The sequence below is a fragment of the Lichenostomus cassidix genome, chromosome 12 (genome assembly GCF_008360975.1).
Source record: "Lichenostomus cassidix isolate B80296 chromosome 12, HeHo_3.0, whole genome shotgun sequence".
NCBI lineage: Eukaryota > Metazoa > Chordata > Aves > Passeriformes > Meliphagidae > Lichenostomus > Lichenostomus cassidix.
In genome coordinates this window covers 1,442,723-1,470,445 of record NC_139493.1, presented here as the reverse complement: position 1 = coordinate 1,470,445, position 27,723 = coordinate 1,442,723, and the positions used below count along the sequence as shown (strand labels likewise).

The window sequence follows — 27,723 nt, the reverse complement described above, 5'->3', positions numbered from 1 at the left end:
CCAGGCTGGACAGGGTTTGGAGCACCTGGGACAGTGGAAGGTGTCCCTGCCATGGCAGGGGTGGCACTGGATGAGCTTTAATATCCCTTCCAACCCAAACCGGTCTGTGACTCCAAGCCAGAACTTGTTTCCATGGACTCGTGTCTCCCACCATGCAGAAGGCTGGATTATGTCCTGCCCAAAGCCAAGTCCATGGCTGTTCCCATCCCCAGGACAGGAGCGTGTGGCGCTGCCTCCCTGCCTGGGGGCTCAGCTTCCCATCCGCTCAGCGTTAACTTGTTCCCATCCACTCAGCATTCCCATCCACTAACAGTAACTTGTTAAAATTTAAAAAAAAAAAGAAGAAAAAAGAAAAAAAGAGAAAAAAATCCCGTATACCCTCAAAATAAGGAAGGATTGACAGCTACATGAAGAATTAAAACAACTCAGGGCGGGGCGGAGCTCCATCACACAATTTACCGGGCGGAGCGGAGCTCCATCACACAATTTACCGGGCGGAGCGGAGCTCCATCACACAATTTACTGGGGCGGAGCTCCATCACACAATTTACTGGGGCGGAGCTCCATCACACAATTTACTGGGGCGGAGCTCCATCACACAATTAACCGGGCGGGGCGGGGCGGAGCTCCATCACACAATTTACTGGGGCGGAGCTCCATCACACAGTTTACTGGGCGGGGCGGAGCTCCATCACACAATTTACTGGGGCGGAGCTCCATCACACAATTTACTGGGCGGGGCGGAGCTCCATCACACAATTTACTGGGCGGGGCGGAGCTCCATCACACAATTTACTGGGGCGGAGCTCCATCACACAATTTACCGGGCGGGGCGGAGCTCCATCACGCAATTTACTGGGGCGGAGCTCCATCACACAATTTACTGGGGCGGAGCTCCATCACAGCGCCCGCCGCTCTGAGGTGGGGCAGCACGAGACACCGCCCGCTCGCGCCGCTGTCAGTCGCTGCTCTGCCCAATCAGCGAGCGGCGCCGGCGGCGCGCAGCCAATGGGCGCAGGGCCGTGGGGCGGGGCGGCGCGGGCATGGCGGCGCGCGCGGAGCTGAGCGGCGGCAGCGAGGCTGTGGCTGTGGAGCTGTGGCCGCCCGGGGAGAGCCCGCCGGCCTTCCAGGTACCGGGACAGCGGGACAGCGGGAGGAGAGCCGGGCGGGGACACCTGCCTCTGCGGGGACACCTCACGCCGCAGGCCCCTCCAGCCCGGCCTTGCACACTGCCAGCCATGGGACAGCCTGTGCTTCTCCGGGCAGCCTGTGCCAGGGCCTCCCCACCGTCCCAGGGAAGGATTTGTCCCTAATATCTAATCGAAACTTGCTCTCTTTTCATTTGACTCCGTTCCCCCTTGTCCTGTCGCACCAGGTTGCCTAGGAGTTTGCTTGGTGGTGTTAGGGAGCCTCTGTAAAGCAGACTGAAGAAGCTTCCAAATGAGCCTGAGGAAAACATAAAAATGTGATCCCCACAAACCCCCTAAATCTCCCTAAATTTCCTGGTGTCGCATATTTTACCCAAGTGGGAAAACTCGCGATCATTGAGGAATAGGGACTATTAAACTTGCATTTGAGAAAAGCCAAGTGACTGAGAAGCTGATGTTTATAAAAAGAAGAAACTTGCAAATGCTCTGTCATCTTTCATCAGGTACACACAGGTACAAGGTGCTGTGAAATGTAATATTTAGTGATAGCACATCCTGCAGGCTTCGAAATAAAGCTGAATGCTGAGAAAGGAGTGGAAATATACCCGTGGCTGTGTTTAGATCTTGGTTTTCAAACGGAGCAGTTTCTGTCAGGTTTTGGTTTGTATCAGTCTGTGGTTGTATAACCATTCACCTGCTGGGGGCGTTAGTGTAATGTCGAGAACCTGATTTTCTACCGGAATTAGGAGGAAGTTTGAATGCAATTTGAATCTTCGTTTTGAACATAAACGTGTATTTAAAAATTCTGTGGCTTAGAATACCTGTAGATTAACCTTAGAAGTAACTTACTGAGCATTTTGAAGTGTGAAGAGATTAACAATACCTTGGTAATTCTGCAAATAAATACATCCATAAATAAATACCTTTGATATGTCTATAAATGAAAATATTATATAGTAGAGTAGATCTAATTTGCTAGTTTTTTTCTGCTAAGCATTTTTTATGGCTGGGGGGCTATTTTGAGAAATTCAGGTATTGACAAGACTATCAATTCTTTTGGTCTGTGTGGAGTATCTAATTTGCATTCTTCTAGACATTTCAGACAAGTGTGAATTGGAAGTTTACAGAAAGATGAAGCATTCATGATTTGAGTTCTGAGATCAGTCATTGCCAGCCACAAACTTGTTAACCATGCTGGTTTCAAGCAGTGCTGCTGGCAAGGCTGTGACTCGTGTTCTCTCTGCAGTACAGCCCCGACAGCGTGCCCGGAGCAGACGGAGAGCTCGACCCCACGGAGATCACCTTGCCGGGCTGCTCCTGCCGCAGAGCCTCCTGCGTGGCTGCCGAGTGCCCCTGCCTGTGCCGCGGGGACAACTACAGCGGGCTGCGCCTCCGGCCGGCCGAGCAGGAGCAGGAGCAGCAGCAGTTCTCCCGGCCCGTGTTTGAGTGCAACAGCCTGTGCCGCTGCGGGGAGAGCTGCCAGAACCGGCTGGTGCAGCGCGGGCTGCGCCTGCGGCTGCAGGTGTTCCGCACCGACAGCAAGGGCTGGGCAGTGCGCACGCTGCAGCCCATCCCCGAGGGCAGCTTCGTCTGTGAGTATGCTGGAGAGGTGCTGGGCCTGGCTGAGGCTCGAAGGAGAATCCAGGCCCAGAAACCACAGGACCCAAACTACATCATAGCCGTGAGGGAGCACCTGCACGACGGGAGGGTCATGGAGACCTTTGTGGATCCAACCCACGTTGGGAACGTGGGCAGATTCCTGAACCACTCCTGTGAGCCTAATTTATTCATGGTGCCTGTCAGAGTTGACTCCATGGTGCCCAAACTGGCACTTTTTGCAGCCACTGATATTTCTGCTGGAGAGGAACTTTGCTATGATTACTCTGGAAGATTCCACAATTTCCCAGAAACTAGCAGAGAACACAAACCTCTGGAGGAAGAGAACAGCCTGAGAAAACCTTGCTACTGTGGTTCTCGCACATGTGCTTCCTTCCTACCTTGGGACAGCTCTCTCTTTTCCACACCAGGAACTTCTCCATAGCCTTGCAGCTTTAAGCACACCTAAAAAATATTATTTCTCTAGTAGTTAAATAAAACTCTCTGTGTTCCAATGAAGAGCACATGTGAGTTTGAGTAGCAGCAGGCAAGGTTTTGACAATCTCATGAACATCCTATTCAAGGACTTTTGAAGGTGGATAGTACAAGGGATTATTAGAGCTTCAAGATGTTCCAAAATCGGTGACTAAACCAGGCCTGGTGGTTTTGTCTGGTTTTCCTCTGATAGTTTGCTGTATGCTAAAGCAGCTCTCTCTGTTTGTACCCTTTAGAAAGAGTTGGTACCCTTTAGCACTTGTAGATGGACAGGACATGTGGTAACAGCAAGAAAAGTCACTACAAATGGCACAAGAAAATGACACCATGAATCATGACATTTGCAAGAAAGGCATCAGATTTCTTAAAATTCATTAAATTATTGTTTTTTAATTACTTGCTGTATTTTTTTTGTTCGACAAATATAATAACTAATTATCGTGAATGTAAAAAGAGTAGCTTTAATACTTGGTGTCCCTTTCCCAGCTGCAATCCCATGCAGCTGCATGCCCCAAGCAGACTGTGACTGACTGGCTGTTCCACTCCCCTTTAGCTTTGTGGAAGTGGTGCAGGACTGCAGTCTCTGAGGAGCACAACATCCCATCTTTTTTAATCACCTCAGCCTCGAGGCTGCTCTGATCAGATCTCTGCCATCACAGCACATCTGTTTCTCCCCAGCACTGTCAGTACATGCTCAGGAAGCAAATCCAGCCCCTGCAGCACGAAGCAGGATGATGCTGACAATTGACTGAAGTAGAAATACAGAAGTGCATTGGAACAACAGATTTGTGTTCATGTTGAACAGCTGGCAGATACACAAGGGTTCTTACAGCTGCTAGCTGAGTCATGTTTTCACTGCTCCAGGGCCAGGCAGCATTAAGCAAGGCCTGGTCTTTCCCAGCACAGGGAGAAGGTCCTTGCATCTTTGCATCATCCTTGTCCAGCTCTAAGGTGCTTTTCTGAGCACCTCCTTCCACCAGGGATGCATTGCCAGATGGGCACATCCTGTAAGTGCATGTTCCTTCACTTCCTTTATGCAAAGATCAAATTAAGGAAGCTTCACACAGGCTGGTTTTGCTATTTAAGATGGACAAACTGCAACACAGCTTTTTATTCATGTCACACTGTGCCATCAGCAGCACAAACCCTCAGTTATTTGCTCTGGACAGTTGGATCTTTACCTGTTTTCATACCCTTTGACATAACACACACACAAGGGAGTACATCTCGTGGGGATAAGCTGTGCTGCAGGCTATCAGTAACTTCATTTTTAAATTAAAGACAACTTTGATTTGGACCTGAAAGATTGGTGCCACTGAAGGACTGAGCTGTCGCTCCCAGCTCAGTGTGCTCTTTCACAAGGAATCCAGGCAAACAGCTAAAAGCTAAAAGTGTTAATCCTGTCTACTCTCAATGAGCAGTAATGATTATCAATATTTCAATATTTATTGGGAGATGTCATTTCCTATTGACAGATCAGGTTAATTCAGCAATGCACCTCTGAGCAAACTGAAGAACTCCTGCTCTGGGGAGAGGACTTGGAACAAGATGAGCTTTAATGTCCCTTCCAGCCCAAACCACTGTGATTAACCTGATACTGACCAGGAATAAAGGGCATTTTGCTATTTGCTAAACAAAATCCTTCTTGGTGTTTACCTTAGTTTCCTTGATAAGATGCAGTGTTAGCCTCTCCCACTGAAGTGCCTTCCTGCTGCTGTTGGGGTTTACACACAGCTGTGAGTTTATGTTCAGATAAACATTATGTGATTTCTCTTAGGGTTAATCATTAAGTGTCATTTCTGTCAGTACAGAAACCTTCCAAAGGATTTCAGCTGCTTGTCAGAAGCAGTTTACAGGCTGAGTGGGCATTACATTTATTCCTTGCCTCACTGAGGATTCCTGCTGCTACAGGAGAGGAATTCCAGGATTCCAGAGCACAGCCTGGACTGCAAGGTCTCTTGTGTAGAGTCGAGCCTTGCCTGGTTTTCTCCCTGAAAAGGCATCATGCCAGCCACTGTCAGACCACAGGGCTGGGAGCAGATGATCCAATCCACTTCCTCTTTCCCTCCTGAACAGTTTCAAGATTAGTTTTACAGCATCTGCACTCCTCATTTTCAGGATGACAGCACAGTTTGTTACCTTCCTGTTATGAATATGGACTTGGCATGATTGTGAGTAGTTAAGGAAGTGTAGATTAAAAAAAAAATCCAAGCACCTTTAGCAATATCTAGTCCTTGATCACAGACTTACCCCAGGAGCACAGCTCAGCCCTCTGTCCATGCAACCCAATCCCTCAGCCCACACCAGTGCTGCAGCTGCAACAAGTGACCTGATCCCAGTTATCTGCTTAGAGCAAACTTCCAGCACAGAACAGGAACACAGTGTTGGACTGCTCAAAACAGCCACACTAAAGGCCTTGCAAAAACAGAATCAGAGTTACTGAGCTCTAAGCCATCCTGACAGTTGTTAATGGCCCTTTTCCATGCAGCACATGCACTGTACTTCACCATGCCTTGGCACTGCAGCTGCCTGGGGAAGTGGACCAAAAAATCTACTACAAAAAGTCCCTAACAAGAAGCTAGAAAAGAAATAGACCCTTTGTCGTGTTTGCTGAATTTCTGCTCACTTTTCCCTTCAGGCTCCTTTCAGCTTCAGAGCCCCAGTCTGCCCCTCAGCTCAGTGTGCTCTTCCACAATGAATCCAATCAAACAGCTCAAAAGACTCTGAGCTTCCTCTTGTCCTCCCTGCTCCTTTCTACTCGAGTGCAGTACTGATTATCAGTATCTCAATATTGTGCCATGTCATGGTGTGTTCTGGAATGGATTTTTCTGACTGCTGGACTTACCTGGACCCCTCTGGAGGCTGGTGTTTGGTGAAGGGCTGCCCAGGCATTCTCCTGTGTCATCTTCTCAACATGAAACCAGCTGGCAGGTGATGGATTTGCATTAAACCCAAACCCAGTTTACTAGAGCAAAGAATGCTGTCAAGAATTCAGCATCAGTGCCAAGGCTTTTGTTAATCCACTGTTACATTCAGTTCCCAAAACGAGGTTGCTTTTCAATTACCCCATTTCCCTTCTTACTTGCTAAAATTCCTCTCCTCCTCAGTGAGGAATTTTATTTTCAACAAAACAGTTTGGAGATTTACCCTATTAGGCCTTAGGGCTCACTGTTCCATCTGCCATCACTTCCATGACTTTTATTCAAGTGGAATCATTCATTAGCTTCAGTTTCTAATGAGGCCAACTTTGCAATTTCCAAGTCCTTAAAATAAGCCTACACTTTGTCCAAGAAATTCAAAGGAAATTGTGTTTTTCCATCAATAAAAGTCTTTGGCATAAACAAATGCTTGATATTTTATTCTAATATGTACAAGATTTCTAATCATCATCACCCTGAGGATTATCACCACTCAGTTGCAGAAGGCACTTCCTAAAGAGCAGCAAATATCTCCCCAGAAAAAGCCCATTTCTGGACATGATTTTCACTGCAAGTGGAATGTGACAGAAGGGCTGTGCAAGCTGCCTGTGGGGAGAGCTGTCATCTCCCAGCCCTCCCTCTTGACTCCTTCCATTCTCTCTTAAAGCTGCCTAGAATTCCCTAACTGCCTCAGATTTCTTTTAAAGCTGTCTAGAAGTTTATCAAGTCTTTGCTTATTGCATTTGAGTGTAGAAACTCTACATAAATTAAACTAATTAATAAAGATCTTGTCTAGAGGAGCTGTTGTAGTTGACAAGGTGGTGATCAGTCAAGGGTTGGACCCAATGATCCCAGAGATCTTTTCCAGCCTAAAAAATTCTGGGATTAAATAATCTTTAAAAACATGATTGGCATGTTTTTGCTCAGTTTTGTTCCAGTTGAATCCAAAATACTCTGGTCAGGATTTCAGTCCAGGCCAAGTTCCTCATGAACACGAAGATTCTCCAAGCGATGTTGAGTAGTGCTGGTTTTTCTTCCTTCAGCAGGAACTTCAAGCAAGGTTTTTCCATTCTGTGTCATCAGCAAGGGCCTCTGCTCTCCTGTCCCCTCACTGGGGTGGGATGGAGCCCTTCTGTGCCCAAGGAACATCCCCGTGGTCAGGGTGGCCCTGGCACGGTGTCGGCAGCACAGCGGAAGCCCAGGTTGGAAGCAGAGCTGTCAGGAGTGTTTTGGCTCCGAGCTGCACAGCGGTACCTGTAGCAGTAGGACTGCAGAGCAAGAGAAATAGAGCTGCTTAGCACAGCTGGGGCTCCTCAGGCAACAGCTTGTTACATTAACAGATTAATTAGTTTGATTAATACAGCAAAAGATTGCCATGGCTGTGGGACAGATCAATGAACTGATACGGATGGAAATCACTGCGTTTGGAATTGGGGAATCCTACAGACAGCTGCTGACAAAAACTAGACTGAATGGCAAACTAAAGTGTCTGATAATCTCTCCTGCTCTGGAAAAAAGCTAAAAGAACCATTGTGCTTCCCTTCAGAGCTGCAGTGCCCTGAGCTGTGTATCCAGAATGGAGCAGACAGGTACTGACACCTGCCTGGAAACGTTTCCCTGAATGAGATGCCACACGTCTGGGATGGGATGTAAAACGGTGCAGCTTCAGCCTCTGTCAGCTCTGAGAGGGAGAAGAGCAACAGCACAGAAAGATCAGTCTGAACAGATGTCAGGCACCTAATAAAGAGCCCTTGTACTAACAGTATTCAGTGGGTTTTTGTCTTGATACACAGCCTAGTTTTATCACCTACAAAAAAAGACTAGGGCAGACTAGAATCTTCACAAACCTTCAAAATGGGTCATGTTATTCATCACTGAAGAGCCTATTCCAGTGTTAATTTAATCAAAACTGCTAATTAACATCTGACATTGATTTCACCTAAGAAGGAAATCAGTGTAGAAAATGGGATCTCACTGCAGAAAATTTAATCTAATTATGAGAGCGATTTGCCAGCCACAGGCTTTGCAAGGGAAGAAGACCAGGACAGCTTTAATGAAACAGCAGATCCACAGTGAGGGGGTTTGAGCACTGCATGAGCAGAGTTTAAAACATGGTTTTGTGTCATGAACAGCCACCACTCTGTGGTGACATCCAGGCTGTTCTGGAGGATTTTCAGGTATGCCACCAACTCAGCTGAAACACTTCATCTCCCAGCCAGCTCTGCAAACACTTGATATCATAGAATCATGGGGTTATGAAAGGATTTGGGTCTGAAGGACCCTTAAAGCTTATTCAGTCTCAAGTCCCTGCCCTGGGCAGGAACACCTTGCACTAGAGCAGGTTACTCAGAGCTCCATATCCTTTCTGGATCAAAAGTCATTCTAAAACTTCAAAAGCAAAGATAAATCCACACTTTCTCCTCTGACAAGTATCACTCAAGCTCTATCATGAAAACAGCATTAGAAGCCTACATCAATTTTAAGTTCTGTATTTGAAAACCATACTGAGTAAAAAAAACTTACTTGTTTTAATTCCAAGCTAAGCAAAAAGAGATCCTTAGGAACATCAGGTGTTGCTCTTCACAAATTCCATGAAAACCCTTGACAAGCATCCAGGCTGCCAGGAAACTCTGTCAGAGGATCATTTCATGGTCAAGTGCTTTCAGAGGAAAGAGGAACATGAAAACACCACGTTACCTTGTGGCACATGTAGGATCCACCCTTCTTCACTCTGTCCGTGCCCGAGGATGGCCCTTTCTGGGGAGGGGAGGACACTGGTCAGTACTCAGGGAAAAACTGCTAATTACAGGGAGGGAGGAGATGGGTAAGGAGCAGTCATCAATATTCCAGTGGTGTCTGAACCAGACAGCTTGAGATAATTCTGCCATACAGGATTTGCAGGTGACAATAACTGTGCTTCTTCCCCACTGCTGCAGATATTTAACATTCCAGTTGCTCCCACCAGTGCTTTGTTTCTGGTAATACCTCACAACAGGGAGGTTCCTAAAGAGGACTTTACCAGGAAGGAAATGAGCTCCATCTTTGCTCAGTGCCCACCCTGTGCCCAGTCTGGTTACACCTGGCATGGATCCCACTGTCCTACCTTGTCTCAAGGGCCAGCTGTCTCCCAGCCAGGTCTGCATTACCAGGGGTGATGTTCTAGAAGAATCCACACCAGAGGAGCATTTGTAACTCAACATAAATCCCAGGGACTGTCTGAAAACTGAGTGCTGATGTCGGTACTCCAGAAGCTCCTGCATGCATCCCTCATTTCACCACACAAACTGCAGCAGCTTCATGTTTACTGCCAAAATTAGTATGTGTGGAAAAGAACTTGGCCTATCACTGCATTTAATGGCACAAATACTCAAGGAAACCCACACCCTGAGGCAGCTTCCGCTCAGTTCCAAGCTGGGTGCTCCTCCACAGCACAGCCTTGCTCCACTCCAAGGCCTCTGGAACTCTCCTCACAACACCTGCATGTGGATGCACAGTCCCTGCTCTGAGATAAGCCACTAACCAGCACAATCATCACCCAGCCTGGGAATCTCATTTCAAGGGAAGCCAGGAGAAAACTGACCTAAAAAAAGTTCCCTGAGAACAAGACAAAGCAGAACAATGGGGCTGTGGAGCAGGATTTCCCCTAAATGCTGCAGTGCACACACTGAGCAGCCATCTGGCTCCAAAGACACTTTGATAAACTAAGAGCAACATGCTTATTTAGGGCTAAAAAGCCATAAATCTATGGTGTATCAGCAGTTAAAAAGGGATGACTGCACTGAGCAGCACGTGAACCAAAGGCAATGATAAATGCATAAAGGCTTTTTATTAATTACAAATGTCTTCCACCAGGCAAAAACCGAGCATCAAAGGCTACTTGGTAACAAAAAACCCAAGCTAAATTGACCTCCACAGCCTCTGAAGGAGAATTACAGAACGGAAACACTTCAGCACCTGCAGAAATCTGCTGTAGTGTCCTCCATGAATCTTTTCTATTGCAAAACATCACCCTCTTATTTAAAATCACGGAAGGCAAAGAGTTGATCAGAAAACAACTGGCAGAGATGTCTGAAAATCAGAAAACCAACAGACATCATCAGCATCTGCAGTGTTAATACTTGCTTATGCACATATCTCACTTATAGATGAGGGAAAGTGCCTTGGCTGTGCTTCCCCACACTAAAAGCTAATCACAGCCCAGCAATTAAGGTCACATTTGATTAAAACAAGCAAATCTCTGTTCTATCAAACACTATTGTTTTACAGCCTGACCTAGAGAAGTGCACCAGCTGGTACTGAAGGGGAAGGACATTGGCTGTCTGGGCCAGAGCTGTCCAGACTTTGATCCCAGATTTAAACCCTGAATTTACTGTATATTAGCAAGTTTATTGTGTATTATAACACTGTAAAAGCCATATTCCAGTCTGATTACATAATTACAAGTGCTTGTGCATTCCATTACCAAAGCTCATAAGAATAGGATTGTTCTTTTAAAAGTTACCAAAATAAATCATAGTGACTTTTTTTGTTAATGAAAATAAAGTGGTATTGCTTTCACTACATCAAACAAATGCTTTCTGATGGTGCACTGGATGAGCTTTAAGGTCCTTCCCACCCAAACCATTCTGTGATTGCACTGAGGCACAAATAAATTAAAATTATTTAAGTGAGACACTTTGGTGTTAATGACAGGTGCAGCAGCACTTCCCTGCTGGATTAAAGTGATGGTGGGGAACAAGTGTCCTGTGAATTTTGCTCTCTGGTAAACTCCAGGAATTTGCTGAGGTTTTAAACCCAGAAAGTATTTAAAAACTAGGTGTTAACAATGAAGCTTTTAGGGTTTTTTCAGATGCAAACTGATTCTCAGAATCCAGTGTCTGAGGCGGAGCACTTCAAAGTGAATTCCAAAGGGTTTTTCTGATTAAATGGGTAAGGAAACTGAATCTCCTCATGTGAAAAGGTGTCCCAAAATAGCCAGGCTGCAGTTATCTTCTGAGACACTAGAACTGATTAGCACCAGATCTATCAGAGCCCATCTCTTCAGTCTCTGCAGAGCACAAGGCAGTGTAACCTAAATATAGGATGTGTTCTCTGGGCTGAAAAGACTCTGAATTCTTCCAGAGGGTCAGAGCTCAGGCAAAGTTTTTTAACATATTTAATTTAACACCCAAAATCTTCAAAGCAGATTTCTAGTACTGGAGAGATTTGGGGTATGCTGGGGATTGGGTACAAGGAATGTAGGGAATTCTGCACACAGATTGTTGAGGGTTTTTCATCATTGACTGTCTTGCCTTCACAAAAAATTACAGAGAGTAAAAATAAACTGGGACCCCTGAAAGTGCTCTGTAAGCTGTAAGCAAATAAACAACACTGCATTTTTGGGATTTTGAGTGACAAGTTGTATGTGGCCTTACTTGTCACATTTGGTGTGAGGTCATGAGATGTGGGAGAGGAGCAGATGTAACACTGGAACTGCAATCTGCTGAGACACAGCATCAGTGACTGCACACCTCTCACCCTGCAGGACTCTCTCTGCCTGCCACAAAGACAAACAAAGGTTCACCTCTCAGAGCCTGGTGACTTCTCCTAAACCTCAGCTTTGCCACATGCTCAGTTTTAAATGAGCTACCAGAAAACAGAATGGTAATTCATGATGATTTGTTCTCTGCCTGGCAGGGGTAAAATAAGTACAGCTTGTAGCAATAGAAATGAACTAAAAACCTTCCTCTTTTTAAAGAAGTCATTCCCTAAGTTCTTGATTTCTGTAATATGATGCCAGTGTGGAAGTATTCAATGGCTAACCAGCTGTGGACAAACAACACTAAAACAACCCAGGGGGGAATTCTGTAGCTGAGATGATGCAATTGGACACTTACAGGGTTGTGAGCTTCCTGAGGGGAATGGTGCACAGCCCACCAGTCTGATGTCCACTCCCAGGCATTGCCCACCATGTTGTAGAGGCCAAATCCATTGGGGGGGAAGGCAGTGACCTGCACAGGACAGAGAACACAGGGGTCACTCCTGTAAGCACTGCACACCAACAGGGCTTCAATCCTGGCACAGGCTGCTGAGGGGCACTTGGAGGAGCCTCAAAAGCAGCACCACATCAGCAGAGGAGAGCTGGAACACTTTTATATAAAAAAACCAGGCTGGAAGAAAGAGCTGTTCTCACCTCTGTGTTCTCAGCACCCTTCCCCACCATGACAGAGCATCTCCTCACTGCTTTTGCAGACTGATCCCCTCTGAGAGGCACTGCAGGAGCAGCAGACACACCTGGCATGGCATTAGTGCCCTCATCCCACTCACAGCTCCAGATTCCCCTGCCCACCAAGGAAAAGCCAACTCCTGCCTGTGCAGACTCCCCTTCTGATGAAACTTTTGGACTTATTTAACTACTGTTAAATAATTCATTGGCATTCTTGATTGCCTTTAAAATTCCACTCTGTTCGTTATCCTAGACAGGCTCAACCTTTCCAAAAAAGGGAAATTTAATTTCTTTTAAACTATTGTGAGGTTTTTGAGTTCACAAAACTGTGAGGCCAGAAGTGCAGGCAGAAAGTATTTCAGCTTCTGACTACAAATTAACTGGAAAGGGGGAAAAGAGGTCAGTTTGAGAGGAACTAGAAGTTAAAATGAAAGTAATCTTTACTTTTCAATTAGCTTGTGAAAGTGTCCCTTGATAATGCTCAAGCCTGCAGTGAAATATAATGTAAGTTAAAATCTAAAATGAAAGAGCACAGGGATGGAAAACAGCCATGGTTCATCCTGCTGAAGACAGACCTTGATTTTAGGAAGATTAAGATCATTTCCACATGCTGGATTGTCTTTGAGGTGCACACACTTACAGGTGCAGTGCCCTTGTAGCCATCCTCTGCTGTGTTGTTGGTTGGGAATTCTCCCTGCCAGATGTTGGCATAGTGCTGACCTTTGGGCTGCAGCTTGTTGCCCCATGGGAAAAGCCTGGGAAAGGACAAACAGAGCAGCTGTCAAACACTTCTAATTAACAGTGTTATATAGAATCCCAGATTGGTTTGGGCTGGGAGAGATCATCCCATCCATGCCCTGCCATGGCAGGGACACCTTCCACATCCCAGGTTGCTCCAAGCCCTGTCCAACCTGGCCTTGGACACTGCCAGGGATCCACGGGCAGCCACAGCTTCTCTGGGCACCCTGGGCCATGGCCTTATCACCCTTGCAATAAATAATTTTTTCCTAATATTCAATCTAAACCTCTTCTCAAGTTAAAAGGCCATTCCTCCTTGTCCTGTCCCTCCATCCCTTGTCCCAAGGTTCTCCTGGAGCCCTTTAGGCCCTGGCAGGGGCTCTGAGCTCTTCCTGGAGCTTCTCTTCTCCAGGTGAGCAGCCCCAGCTCTCCCAGCCTGGCTGCAGAGCACACTGAGGGCAATAAACCCCTCAGAACTCCTCCTCTTTAACAAGCCCAGGCTCAGCCCTGCTCAGGTACCTGTTCTCAAGGCCCCCTCGGCAGCTGTACTCCCACTCAGCCTCCGTCGGTAAGCGTTTCCCTGCCCACGTGCAGAAAGCCACAGCATCATTCCAGGACACGTGAAGGACTGGATGGTCCATTCTGGGAAACAAAACAAACAGGACAAGCTCCTCAGGGCCACAGGCAGGCTCAGGGCTGCACAGCACGATGTGACACTCGGACAGAGGCATGCAGCACTGAGGAGCTCACAGCTGGGCCAGGCACCAAGTGACTTTTACAGGAAAGAAGCTGTTCAAGCAAAGGCAGCAAGATGTTGGAAAGGAAATGCAGCCAGCAGAGGGAAACAGGAGAGAAAATAATTCTGTTTGAGGAGAGAAAATAATTCTGTTTGTCTCATCTTGCTCCTAGCTCCAGCTCTACAGTTAAAGATATTTATGGTTCAGTTGAAGGGATTTATGTTTTGTGCTTTCTCGAGTGCAGCACCCAGGAGGCAGCAGAGAACTGTCCATACCCTGCCTTCTGTGGGAACTTGGGCTTGCAGACACAAAGGAAGGCACCAAGGGCCTGCAGCATCACCACTGGCAGCCAGGATTCTCCACTGGAAAATGCACACTGCAATGTAATGGTGATTGTTCTTCACTCCCCTGTGGCTGGTCTCCTGCTCTGGGTCCCCTCCTTGCTGTCAGCTGTGGAGTTTTGAGGCAGAGCTGACATGAGGCAGAGTCTTACCAATATCAGCTTCTGTAGCACCCAGTCCAGGAAACTGAACAGCAGAAGTTTTGCCAGGAAGTGATTTTCCTTGGGTGCTCTAAGTAGCACCCAAGAGTTACACAAGAGTTCCCACCTTTCATGGGGTTTGGCTCCAGGACTGGCATTAAAATCCTTGTCTCTTTTTCCACAGAAATACAGAAGAAATGCCCAGGCATTCTTGCACTTCTGCAAGATCGTCCCCATCGAAGCCTCCAATAGACCAAGGTACTTCCAGAGGTGAGAATCCTGGTCCAGGTGACAGAGGAACTTCCTACAAACTTCTCTTTCCTGCCCCATTTCAGAAGCCAACATACCCCTGTTAACCCATGAGCCACTTGCACGTGGCAGCTTCCCAGCAGCTGTGCCAGGCCAGGTTTGCACCACCCTTGCACAAGGCCAGGATTTCATGGCAGGTTTCCAGCTCCTGTCTGCTGGCTCTGACCTCAATTCCTGTCTCCCCCTAACAATGCCTCCAGCTATTAGCTCTATTTTTGCCTCAGATAATTCTCTCCTTGCCCTTGGAGAACAGACAACTCGTTACTGAGCACTTCAGCCTTCAGATGACGGTGCACTAACAAAGTCCTGTCCTTAGAGGACTCAAAAACATGCCAGCACCTACTAGATCTAGGCTAGAGGGTCTGATTTGATTTCAAAATGCTGTTAGAAACTTTCACTAGCTGATGAAGTGCCAACTTCACTGACACCTGCCTAGTGATAGGAGCAGTTGCAATGTGAGAGGTCTCAAATGAAGACAGTAATTTGATTTTCTAGGCCTAAAATTTACTCCAATTGCTCCATTCAGAATGGAAAGCAACTGCATAAAGACAAGGACCAGCAAGGTTCAGGGTTCATGCAGGCAGAGCGTGGCACTAGCTGTAAGAAAAAGCAGTTTTCCAAAGCATTTAGAGGTTCTAGATAAGATCACAACTGATTTCCCACAAAGTCAGAATACAGTAAAAAACCCACAAAACTTTTCCATCTTCTGCTGCCAGAGAAAGAGACCTCCACATGGAAGAGTTCACACTACCCAGATTCCTGGAGTTTGCACCCAGTGAGTATTTATTCTTCCTGTCCAAACCCAGGCCTGCACTGAAGTTTCTGACCCTCAGAAGATCTGCTGTGTCTCACTGCTGGCACACAAATGTGAACAGCAAACACTGAGGCTCATCTCAGCATGGTCCTTACAGAGCTTTTTGCATTCCACCATTGACCACAGAATGCTGCATGGAACACACCAGCATTTGGGAGAACAGTCCCACAAGCAGCACCAAACAGGTAACTAAATAAAAATCCTTTCCTGCTCACCCATTCCTGGTGGGAACCACACTGTGTATTTGGATGGAATGGCTGTTCATGGCTCACCTGCTGGAGATGCTGGAGTCAGGGCCCTCAGGGTGCCTCCAGCTGGCTCCTTTCACAGGCAACCACCAGGGAGCAGCTGCCACCTGGAAAAGGACAAGAGCACCAGGGAAGGACACTGAAATTCCCAGCTCAGGGGTTTTTGGAAAAACCACCAGGTGACAACAGGCTTTAAGGTCCCTTCCAACCCCAACCAGTCTGTGCCTGTATGAATTTAACTTCCTGGCTGACTTCAGTTTGACACAGTCTGCAGAGAGGATAAAAAAAATTACAGTTTTGGCCTGAAGAGCATTTTCACCCCAATTATTTGCTCCCTGGACTCAGTGTTTTGACATAACTGAAACAACCCCCTGCTGATGCCCTTTAACTGGGGGTCAAACACACATCTTGCAACACATTTGCTTTCCAGGTCATTAACCCACTAAGCTGATTTTAAATTATTTGCTCTCAGCTTCCAGAAGGTGGAGACAGAAGAACCACACAAGGGAAGTGAAGCATGAAGCCTTTTCTCTTTTTTTTGCCCCCCAGTTTGAAGGGAAACATCACACAGCCAAAATCCTCTGTAGCAATGCAGACATCAAGTACTTCTCTCAAACCAGAAGTCCCAAATTTGGTTCTTCAATGCCAAGGAGTTCTTCCTGGAAGACATTCTTTAAGGATTTCTTCATTTAAGCTTACTTCAAAGCAGAGAAGGTCATGCTTAACTGTTCTGTTCTGATTCATATTCACTTAGAAACACTTATTTTAATAGTGGGGCCTTCACTGAGGCAAAAAAAAGAACATTTATGCCACCCATCAACAGTGGGTTTATTCCAGCAGCTTCCAAAATACTCCTACTACAGAGATATCTATGAAGAACAAAAATCCAAGGAAATAAGCCTGGAATGCTTTAGGAGGTAAATAACCAAGTAGCTGGTTAGTCCTAGACAGACTTTGTCAAGTGTTATTCACACAGGTAGGAAAAGTGCCAAGAGTGTTATCCTTTAACTCAGCAAACCTTCAGAACAAAGTCCAGAAAGTCACTGCAAGCTGGTATTTAGGGGACCCAGAACCAGTCTGGTCAAACAATTTTAACTCCAAGGGGAAGCTGCATCCTTTAACAGCGAAGAGCATTTAACATGTAATTACATGTGTGTGGGAGAAAAGATTATCTATGCCACACATAAATTGTTAAGAAAACTGCTCCAAACTACACACCGAATTCCTCATTTGGATGTTCCAGCAGGAGATTCAACACAAGTGCCCAAACACACATTATCCTGAGTTTAGAGCATCTCATGAGCCTGTGCTCTGCCAGCTCCCCTGACAGCCTTTCCCTCTTCCCCTCTCAGCACACACACACGTTTTGCCTCCAGCACATCTGGGTATTTAAAAGCTCATTATAAAGCAACAGCAATCCTGGACTAAAGCTGCAGAGCTGTTGTTTCAGCTCAGCTGCAGAGAGCCCACAGCTTTTTGGAGCCCTGGGGAAGTGCTCTGAAATCCCTGAGGAGGCTGCAGGACTGCTCCAGGCTGGGGAAGGGCTCTGAAATCCCTGGAGAGGCTGCAGGACTAGGGAGCCATTCACACACAGGCTTTGGACACCTTCCCTTCCGACAAAAACACCTGAGTGTTAAATAGCAAAGAAACAAAGATGCTCCCAGCAGCCTGGTGGTGAGCCAGACCTCTGTCCTCTGCTGTCTCCCCAGGCACACAATTAAAGCAATGGCAGTTTTTACAGACCCTTCCTTACCTCCCCAGCATGACAAGCACATAAATCAACAACGCCAACCCCAATTCTGGCTCAGGGCGTAACAAAGCCCAGGACATTCTCACCACAGCAGAGCTACCACCCTCTGCAAAAAGCATGAGAAATATTTTGTCTTTTACTAGGAACTGCAGCTCTGTTCCTGAGCATTCAAACCCCAAAATGGAACCTCCCTTCAGGTACTCTGCTCAACTCTCACAGCACTAAAGCTTCAGAGTGACTGAGCTGCTAAACTGATACTACAGTCAAGAGGTTTAAGACTAGTCTGATTTAACCAATTCCTTGCCCATATTGAGGTTTGACCTTTAAACTATACTGAAAATAGAACATAAATCCAAAATTAGCATTTTAAAGCTATTTAAGGAAAATAAAAGAGCAGCAGAACCATTTGCTAAAGGTAAAATCTGAAAGATCACAAGAAAGATTTCGACAGTTTCTAAGCACAACATATTTCTGTAAATTAAACTGCTGGGTTTTGGATAAAAACATCTCTGCAGGAGACTGCAATGATTTACACTTTAGACGACTTTAATTTTGGAAAACATTTTTGTGATGCAAAAGCAAAAGCAGATGCTTTCAATCAGGCTGGTTTATTTTAACCCAAGAAAAATGCCGTCTCTCCAGGGGAGAGCACTGCGTGTGCACAGCTCCTGGTTGTGGCTCTGCTGAGCTGAGCACCAAATGGCTGCCAGGCTCTGCACAACACCCAGAGCTCCACAGCAGCCACAGATCCAGTGCTGGGACAGGGAAAACAGGGAGAGTCCAGGGAGAGCCTGCAGGAATTAACTGGAGACTCATCCAAGGCAGCCCCTGGCTCTGGTGAACACACTGAGCTGTTCCTTCCATGAGTCGTGTACCTGAAATGTACAGTCCTCTCACAGAACTTCTCACAAGTCTTTATAGCTTTTAATTGCTCTGAATCTAATTAGCAGAAGAGCTAATTAGACAGAGATATTACAACATCACAGTTAATACAGCCAAGCCCTCCCTCGCCGCTAATGAGCTTAGTTACTTTCATAACACTTCACGTTCTGCTTCCCTCTGAAACATGTTCTGTGCACTGGCAACAGATTCCTGCTGTCAAAATAGGAGCAGATGCTGCAGAATAGATCCTGAATCAGAGGCCAAACCCCTTCCTTTTGGTAAATTCTTGCAGCATGTCACCTGTCCAGGTTAGCCACACCTGCCCAGCAATCCTTACACAACTGCTCGAGCACAGGGAAAGGGAAACTCCCCGGAGCAAAGCAGAGGCACAAAAGCTTGGTTTGGTCTGATCCAGCTGGAAATGGGGATTATCCAGCTCTCCCCTCCAGGATTAAACTTTAAGAACTCACTGTTCTGCTTCTCCCAGACTGGGAGCACTGTGAAAAGAGAGCCCAGTGTGATAACTCTGGGAAGAGCTGGAATAATGAATTCCGACCCACGAGCTCTGCACTGGGGTGGAGCAATTTGCAGAGCTGAAGCCTGAACTCCCACTAACAGCCTGCATAAAACTCTCACGCTAAGTATTCCATTTTCTTTTCCAAGTAGGCTGGGACAGCCTAACTTTAATTGCTCCATTACCTCGTGATGTCAAGATTTTTAAGCTACTTCACAATTGCCTTGAGGAAAATTCCTTCCTAAATCTAGGCAGAAAAGAAATCAAGAGTGAGGAGTACCACAAAATGAGTTTCATTCTCATCATTACCCTGTTGCTGGTACTGCAGTAGGGAAATACCTAAAAAACACCCCAAAGCCATCCAACCCCCAGCTAGTAACCATAAAAACATTTCTTAGCCTGGCACTAACATGGCACTGACCATGTTTGAGAAAAACAACCCCCACTTGAGGAGCAAATTTCAAATTTAAATCAGATTTATGTATTACAAAAATTACCAAAAATAAACTCAACGGAGCAGCTCATCTTGGCTCCAACTCCAACATTTCTAACAAGAAGTAAGTCCCTTGAAATAACAAAGCTGCAGATTTTGAACCTTAAGATGATGACAAATTCATGCTGTTGTCCAGATGTGGCACCAAACATCATCCTGTTTTGTGCTACAGCATTCTCATGCTATTTTAATGTAGCAAAGCCTTACACCAGGTCAGGATAAACAGCTGGAAAAAGCAAAAGTTACTGCAGAGCAAGAATTTCAGCAATTTCAGGATTAACTGTCTGAAAAGAGATTTTGAGTGAAAAGTAGTCCAAGTGTGGAAAACACTTTAAGAATAATTTATTAAGTGGTGGGTTCTTAAAAAGCATTTCAGTCCAGAAGCTGACTTAATAGGTTACCACTTGTTTGAATCAGATGGTGTTAAGCTTTGTACATCTTTAATTTGCAAAAGCTTCTTCCTAGCATTGGTAGGACGTGAGAAAAAATGAGTTATTCAGTAAAGAACATAATTCTTGGATGAGGTTTTATTTTACCCATGTAAGGCAGATACACATAAATCTCATCAGTTGTTCCTCCTCTAAGCCAGATCCTAAACCTTGAGCACTGATTAATGAACTACTGAAGAAGGAGGCAGACAGAAAAAGGAACGTTTCTAGGAGGGTGAGAAGTGTAGGAAATAAAAATAACTTCTGTGCAATGGATCCACTGCATTGTCCCTGCAGAGAACAAACGTGCTGTAATTATGGACGAGAATTCCCAGGATTGGGAAGTTCTGCACAGGATCAGTCACACACCCCCAAACTCACAATTAACACAGTATTTGTCCAGCAGATAACTCACACCTCCATCAGGGGTTGGACTAGAGGATCTCCAGAGGTCCTTTCCAGCCCAGCCAGCCTGGCTTTCTGTGAATACCTGATTTTGCCACTTCCTGCAACTCCCATGCTATTTATTCTATCAGTTAAAAGTCCCAGCTCCCCCAGAGCTCTAATTACAGAAGAATCTGTTCTCACTTATTTTCTAATGTTACTGGCCTCCCTCAAGAGCTCAGAAATTGAAACAACAAGGGAGTTTATTTAATATTCAATATTGATATTATCTGCTTTAAATCCCAGTATTTTACAGTAGTTTGAAACTGCACACAAAGGAAAGGCAGCAGCTTTAAAATACATTTATCTTTACTTTATAAGTCATCAGTTACAGAAAATATTTCAGACTTGATTGGAAACAAGCACTTTACTTTTATGAAGGGACCTTTTCCCTTGCATAAGGAAAGGACATTGAACTTCAGTTCAGACATTGTAAAACTTCACAGCCCTGTTAATCCTCCAAGAAAAATAACCACAAATATGTGATGCTAAAATCCAGTAAGATTCATTAAGTGCAAGTTTTGGAATCAGAAAAAGCTTCTTTTGAGGAACTGATATTCCTGGTGAAGGCAGACACCTCTGGAAGTCTTAATTTCCAGCCAACATCTAAATCTGCACTCAAACTGGTCATTTTTTCCAATAACCAAGTGCACATGAGCTTTAAGGAAACGAGCTGTGCACAGACTCATCCCCAGCCTGAGGCACAAACCAGGCCCTGCTTTAGAGCTGCAGTTTGTTCTGATAAACACGGACTGATATTACTGGCAATTCCCAGGGAGAATTCCCGCACATCCTTCTTTATCCCAACAGTGGGAGTAGAGCACAAAAACCCACAGCTGAACAGTTCAATAGCTCCATCTTCCCAGCTCCTTGTAGGGAAGAGCTGAAGCACTGGGGGCTGCAAGGAACAGCTCAGCCTGCCCACACTGGCACTGCTGTCCTACCTGCAACCAGCGCTCCTCCCAGCAGCAATTCCAAATGTTCAGCTGAAGTGCAGAATGTTTCCATCTGGGGCTGGAATGGGATTATGAAATAGGTGAATTGCACAGCTCCAGGCCACTGCAGAGATTTCCATACAAACAAGGATGAAAGTAACATCCCATAGTTCTGGACTGGCCAGAATTTATGTTTGCTCGAGCTGCCAGTGAACCAATTCCATTGCATTCCAGACCCAAAATTCCATGCCTTTACAGACAAAGGCAGCACACACATTTGTATGCTCTCAGGCTCTTCAGTGCAGAGTTTATCTGGCCTTGAAGCAAAAATTAATTTTTCTGCCTTCCACAAGCCAAGAATAACAATGTTCCCCCTGCTCTCCAGCGAGCAAAGACTGATGCTGCACTCCTGTTGAGCCATCCTGTTCCCCTTTTCCATTGTACCTGGACAGCAAGGAAAACTCCTGCACTTATTGGCAAGAGCTCTCAAATCCCCTTGGAATAAAAAGGAATTACAGGATTATTTGGATTGGAAGGGACCTTAAAGGCCATCCAGTGCCACCCCTGCCATGGCAGGGACACCTTCCACTGTCCCAGGCTGCTCCAAGCCCTCTCCAGCCTGGCCTTGGACACTGCCAGGGATCCAGGGGCACCACAGCTTCTCTGGGCACCCTGTGCCAGGGCCTCCCCCCTGGTCCTGTCCCTCCAAAGTCCTCCTCCATCTGTTTTGGAGCCCCTTTAGGAATTGGAAGGACTCTAAGGTGTCCCCAGAGCCTTCTCCTCTCCAGGCTGTGTGTAAAGAATTTAAGATGTGAAGCTCTCAGAACTTTTTAAACCACACAAAGCATTTCAGCTTCAAAGAACCTTCCACCCTCGCCCTACAAAATCCCTTTTCAAGGAGCCCTCCCCAGTTCCATCAGTAACACCCTCATCTGGAACAGCACCAAATCCTCCCTCTCTGCCACATGACCACCACAAACTTGGAGGCCAAAATGAAAATTTGAGTTCCCAGACATCTGCAACAATTCCATCACTGGCTGCTCCACCCCTTTTTACAGCTTCCCTTCCGGAGGTTTAGGCCAGCCCCCATTGCCAGTGGCTATCTGGGAGCTCACCTCACCTCCAGGAAAGGCACACCCAAGGCTCCAACAATCACCCTACGTGCTCAGCTGGATCACTGCTGCAGCAGCTGCCAGCAGCACCAGTTCTGCCCTCACTCAATGCCTTTGAGGCTCTGATAAATCTGCTTTAAGAAATGGAGAAGACAAAGTGGCCAAACAGAGCAAAATCCCCAACAGACACACACAGCTCATTATTTATAAATTATTTCGTTTGGTATTTCCACTTTCACCTTTCACCAGCTGTTTCACTGCATGTGAAATACTGCTTACTAAATTTACATTCCTGCTGCTCTTCCCCCATATTCACATTTGCATTTCACATCCCTGTGCTCCAACTGGAGAAAATCCTTGTCAAAACACTCCTGAGCTACTGAGGCAAAGGAAAACCACAATCCTTCCTCCCATCGATTTGGCTGGAGGGATTTTCAATGCCACTAACACACCAATATTTATATCTTATTTCTGTTTTTCATGGTGATAGTTATGATTGAAGACGTTTACTTTTAACAGCAAGTTTACTTTTAACAACTCCAGAAAACCTTGACAAAGCAGCAGCCAAAAAGACCAGTTTGGGCTGCATTCCAGGTCTCTGGCATAACACTTGTCCTGTAAGCACTGCAGCCAACACTTGGAAATTTGGCTGACACACTCAGGAAAGTGGCTCCCAACACTGTGTTTACAAAATAGCCAAGGCTGAGCTTACAGCAGCATTCTTCAGGTTTGTTTGTTTTAAAACAGAAAATCCGATTCAGGAATTTCTGCATCACAGAACTACACAGGAAAAAAAAAATTGCAATACTTACTGTTGGGAAGATGGGATGAAACATCAATTTTTTATCTGTATTTTTTATTATTTTTATTAAGGTAGAACAAATCCATGGATGGATTTAACATCAGTTATGGTGGTGGTGGTGGGAACTGCAACTTAGTCTTCTTATCTCTCACAGCGCACAAATGTTAGTCGTGAATCAAAAGATTACAAACTGCACTTGTAATCTTCCTTCCCTGGCAGGAGGAACCCAAATCCCACGTTCTTTGCCAGTCCCTCACAGCCCACACTCACACAGGGCTTCCTGAAACCTTCAGTCTCTCAGTGTGCCCCTTGAAAACAAAAATCCAACTGTGCCCATCGGAGCTGAGGGTAATTCAGACAGGAGGGGACCTCAGGGAGGTCATTTTGTCCAAATCTGTGCTCAGAGCAGTTCAACCCATCCAGGAGACAAGAAGACATAATCTGCTTATCTGTCAAGAGCTGCAAAGGGGACCTGACCTGTTAAGGTTAAGGAAGAGGTAAAGGAAGCCTCAGAAAGCCTCAGCAACACATCACAGCAGAAAAGAAAATGAGGAAATGGAGGGCAGGGAAGATTTACTATAGAACTAACTTTCTTTTTAAACCAATATTCACATCCACTCAACAGAAAATGGATCAGCTCCAGTGTAGTCAGCACTGCCCTCCCAGGATTACTGTGTTGCCCAGGGGGATGAGGAGCTGAAAAAGCAGCAAGTGAACACAGGATGTTCTACAGAGCAGAAGGAAACACCATAAACTTCAGCCACTCACAACATAAGGAGTCTTACAGACTCAGCCTGAATTTCTCAAGCAGAGGGCATAAGACAACAAGGTGTTGATACCAACTTTTGCTAATTAGGAGTAGATATTTTTAATTGTTTTTTAAAGAAAAAGGACGAAACAGATTGCAAATCATCCTCACTTCAGTCCATGTTTCCAAGCCAAACACCCCTGCATAATCCCCATTTTTGCACCTGGCTTTGGGGACATCACACAGTTTAGTTTTCCCTGCTGTAATTGCTAACACAGCCCAGGGATTGCTCAGGGAGTTTCACCCTGCTGTGTTACTCACTGCTTGGTGGATGTCAGCCTTCACTGCTTCACTCAGCATCCCCTCAAACACAAAGGAGTCACCAAATTTCTCTGCCTAGGGAAAGAAGAAAGGATTCAACCTTTATGTCATCAAAGGAATGATATTCTTAGAACCACAATCAACATTCACAGCTTCATTTTATCAAGGATAAGGAAACTCAGACAATCATTAAGGTTGGAAAAGACCTCCAAGTACATAGAATCCAACCTTTGACCAAACAAATTCTATCAGTGAATTTGAGTTCACTTTCAAGGAAGCTGTTTTGGAACAGAAAAGAAGGGATTTTTTTCTCCGGATGTTGTTGTTATTCAGCAGCCACTGGGCAGATGGCAGCTGACTGAGCCTCTGCACATGTTTTTACTTTTATTAATTAAAAATGCAGTTCTGATTGTCCCAACCGCTTTCAAATGCTACAGTCATTAATCTAACGTGGAAGGGCATGTTTCATTCCTCTTATTTTTCCTTTGGGAATCACAATAAGAGAATTAAGCCTTGTCACTCACTGCTCCATCATCGCTATTACTATGTTTAAAGTGCTGCTACAACAATAAAGAGTTAAAAGTAATTCAATCATTATATAAAGCCTAAAGAATAAAGAATAGAAATAATTTCAATCAATCACAGTACATTACAGCAAGAGAAAAAAAAGGGAGGAAGTGGAAGTTGAGCACCTAACTACACCAGCTGAGCCGTGAAGCCTGAGACAGACCCCACATGATGCAGTTCTACCTGCCAGGAGCATTTGGACAGTGGGATTGTCCCAATGTGGGATTGTTGGGGTGTCTGTGCAGGGCCAGAGGTTGGACTGATGGTCCTTGGGGGTCCTTCCAGCTGAGGATATTCTCTGATTCCACATTTAAGCCTCACTATACACGTGCTCATCCCAGCAGCTGTTTGCAACAAGCAAGCCCTGTTCCAACTCAAAATAGTTTAACAGCCTTTTTTTCATAATTATCAAGCTAAGAAACAGAAATAGTAGACAAAAGAAGCTCTTCATCCAACCAGAAGGATCCTGCCTTCCAAATGAGAACCAGTTCATCAAGTGAATTCAGCAAAGTGCCTCCTTTGAGACCTGCTCATTATTAAGGCGTTCATTTGCCTAAAAGGGCTGTCAGGGTTTTGTCAAAGTTGCGTAGGAACAGTCAACTGTCAGGAGGGATCTGAGCTTCAGGCACAGGTGCCTCCTTTCTGGGAAGAACTTGAACATATTCTTAGTCCATTGTTCCCAGGAATGTGCACACAATTATTACTGCACTTGCTGTTGTCTCCTCCTTAGGCACAGCTCTGCTCATCAGCAAGGAGCTGTGCTGAGCCAGACTGAAGAGTCCTTGGCCATCTCAGTTTGTTAAATCTCTACTCCAAAATAAGGAAAATCTAACCTGGCTGTACTCATACAAACAGCCCTAGGGCCCAAAAGTAAAAAAAAAACCCAAGCAAACCACTCCAAAAAACCCTGCAGAGACTTGTCAGCATCACCCAGGCTGCAGGACAGACATCAGTTCAGGTGTCAATTCTAAACACAGCAACAAACACCTGCATGCCCTTTCAGCCCAGGGCAGCAAGGCCTGACAATTCCTTCTCTCCACTACTTCCATCAGAAATACTGCAGTATGCAAATCCCAAACAAGTATTGTGAGGCCCTTCAAAAGGAAAAGCCTCAGTTTTCAACAGGCATTTTCTCAGCACAAAGCAAGATGACAGGAGCCTGGGTCACCTTGTGCCTTACCTCAGTGATGTAGCCAGTGGAATTGACAAACCTCTCGAACTCCTCGTTGCTGACCTCGTACTGATCCATGTAGAAGCTGTTAATGTGGACTCTCCTGGCAGGTCCCTCCCCATCCTGCTGGATCTGAGGCTCGTGGGTGCCCATGGTGAACACCCCTCCTGGAATCGCCACCATCTGCACAGCAAACACCACCCAAAAGGTTGGCAAAGGGAAGGACTGACTGAGAAGCCTCATGCTGGTTTTACTCCTCCTGCACCTCGTCTTTGCAGGTGTTCTTGAAACAGATCTTGACCAGCCCATTGTGGGGAAGCAGCAAATAGAACTTAAACTGGGAACAAAACCCCCATTTGCAGCTTCTCTACATGAAGTCAGGGTCATGCTTGTGCTGTCATGAGGAGAAACATGTTTTCTGTTTGCTGTGTTACAGTTTACTGTTATTTCTGCAGTTACACCACTGCCAGGGTAGCAAATGAGCAGTAAGTAAATTCACATCAGCTCCCCAACACCTCATTTTTCAGGGCAGCTGGAGTATTTGGCATGACCTTACACAGCCTATTTCAATGTTTCTTCTCCACTATAGATCTCTCCTCCTGCTTGGGTCTCTCCCAGCAACACCTAAAATTCACATAACTTGCAACTAGCCCATGAAAAGTGCTTCAAACACCTTCTCCTTTGGACTGCCCACATCTGAAGCTGGCTGTGTCCTCTTAACTTTCTCCACTGAGAAGAATCTCAGTACTTACAAATAGTCTGAAATTGACTCCATAAAGGGCTTCAGGATAAATTTGTTTCTATTTCTTAGGACTTAGGAAATGACAGTGTGGTACAAAGTTGCACCACTTCCTCCTTTCCAATCTCTCTTCAACCCAAGGCAGCTGAAACAATTCCCTGAAGAGGCTTTCAGACTCAGAGCTCACTGGTCTAAAACCATGTGCAAAAATAACTCTTGCTGGTTTTGCAGTTCTAAAATCAGGGTGGAAATAAATAATCCTATTTATGGGTGAGGCAGACACCAACTTTTCCCTCATTTCACTGCTGCTAAAGATGTTTTCTAGCTAAGCATCATCAAGTTATGTTGTGAGCATAACTTAAACCAGCAGTAATTAGCTTTCATTACCTACTGCTGAAGCTGCATAAAGAATCAGAGAACTTTTTCATCCTCCAGACCCACAACGAACTGCTGAAGTTTGTTATACAAAATGTGTATGGGTGACATGGATCCCAAGCACAACAGGGATTATTTAATTCACGCTCTTTAAACATTTTCCAGTTTCTGAAGCACAGCCTGCAATGCCAGAGGCACAGTTACTGCTGTTCATCTTTCACTCAGCCAGGTCCCACACGGCCTGTGTGACACAGGTTTTCCCAGCTGATGCAGCTTCCCAGAGGGAAATGGAGAGGAAGCCTCTCCTGTTTTCCTGCTCTCTCCGAGAGGGAAAAGGCAAACGGGGCCAGAAGCACCACCCGCGCCCAGCTCCTCGGAGGTTCGGCCCATCTGCCTTTAGTTTAATGTCAGTTCTTCCCCAGCAGCTCCCCGGCCGCTCCGTTATCCCCCAGCGCTGAGGGAGTCCCCGCTCCGCCGCAGCCCCTCACGGCCCCATTCCCGCCCCTCAGGGCTCCGGGCCCGGCCCGCGGGACCCGCACCGCTCACCGGCCCGTGCCCGCCGCTCCGCGCGCCGCCCGCCGCCGCCGAGTAGCGCCGCGCCGCCGCCTCCCGCCCGTCCCCAGCGGCCCGGCCGGCGCTGCAGCCGCACTGCCCGCTGCCGGGGCTCCCGGCCGCCGCCACTCCCATCGCCAGCAGCAGCGGCAACAGGCGGCGGCACGGCCGGGCGGGCGCGGCCATCTTGGCGGCGGGACC

At 46.1% G+C, this 27,723-nt stretch overlaps 2 protein-coding genes across 4 annotated transcripts; one reads left to right on the top strand and one right to left on the bottom strand.

Moving 5' to 3' along the window:
• Nucleotides 1-1,030: 1,030 nt before the first annotated feature.
• Nucleotides 1,031-3,635, top strand: LOC146431520 (histone-lysine N-methyltransferase SETMAR). Its single transcript, XM_085072242.1, has 2 exons — nt 1,031-1,130; nt 2,395-3,635. The coding sequence occupies exons 1-2, from the start codon at nt 1,044-1,046 to the stop codon at nt 3,187-3,189; spliced, it is 882 nt and encodes a 293-aa protein (XP_084928368.1). The 5' UTR covers nt 1,031-1,043; the 3' UTR covers nt 3,190-3,635.
• Nucleotides 3,636-6,576: 2,941 nt separating this feature from the next.
• Nucleotides 6,577-27,723, bottom strand: SUMF1 (sulfatase modifying factor 1). Of its 3 annotated transcripts, none has more exons than XR_014854671.1 (9): nt 27,517-27,723; nt 25,866-26,039; nt 24,119-24,193; nt 15,714-15,796; nt 13,620-13,742; nt 13,003-13,117; nt 12,034-12,147; nt 8,681-8,816; nt 6,577-7,425 (listed from the first exon to the last, which is right to left on the bottom strand). XR_014854671.1 is itself a non-coding variant. In XM_085072240.1 (9 exons), exons 1-9 carry the CDS (start codon nt 27,706-27,708, stop codon nt 7,315-7,317), a joined length of 1,047 nt encoding a protein of 348 aa, XP_084928366.1. In that variant the 5' UTR covers nt 27,709-27,723; the 3' UTR covers nt 6,577-7,314. The 3 variants fall into 3 exon arrangements, 2 of the variants coding, with proteins under 2 accessions (XP_084928366.1, XP_084928367.1); XM_085072240.1 differs by lacking the exon at nt 8,681-8,816 and adding an exon at nt 8,855-8,914; XM_085072241.1 differs by lacking the exons at nt 6,577-7,425; nt 8,681-8,816 and adding an exon at nt 9,011-10,225.

What these genes read in the sequence shown, in the direction of transcription:
- LOC146431520 (XM_085072242.1), top strand. Translation starts at nt 1,044, where the DNA reads ATGGCGGCGCGCGCGGAGCTGAGCGGCGGCAGCGAGGCTGTGGCTGTG. An exon ending in AGAGCCCGCCGGCCTTCCAG is followed by an intron (nt 1,131 to 2,394) that starts GTACCGGGACAG and finishes TTCTCTCTGCAG; the next exon opens with TACAGCCCCGACAGCGTGCC.
- SUMF1 (XM_085072240.1), bottom strand. Translation starts at nt 27,708, where the DNA reads ATGGCCGCGCCCGCCCGGCCGTGCCGCCGCCTGTTGCCGCTGCTGCTG. An exon ending in CCACTGGCTACATCACTGAG is followed by an intron (nt 24,194 to 25,865) that starts GTAAGGCACAAG and finishes TTCTTTCCCTAG; the next exon opens with GCAGAGAAATTTGGTGACTC. An exon ending in GACTCCAGCATCTCCAGCAG is followed by an intron (nt 13,743 to 15,713) that starts GTGAGCCATGAA and finishes TTTGTTTCCCAG; the next exon opens with AATGGACCATCCAGTCCTTC.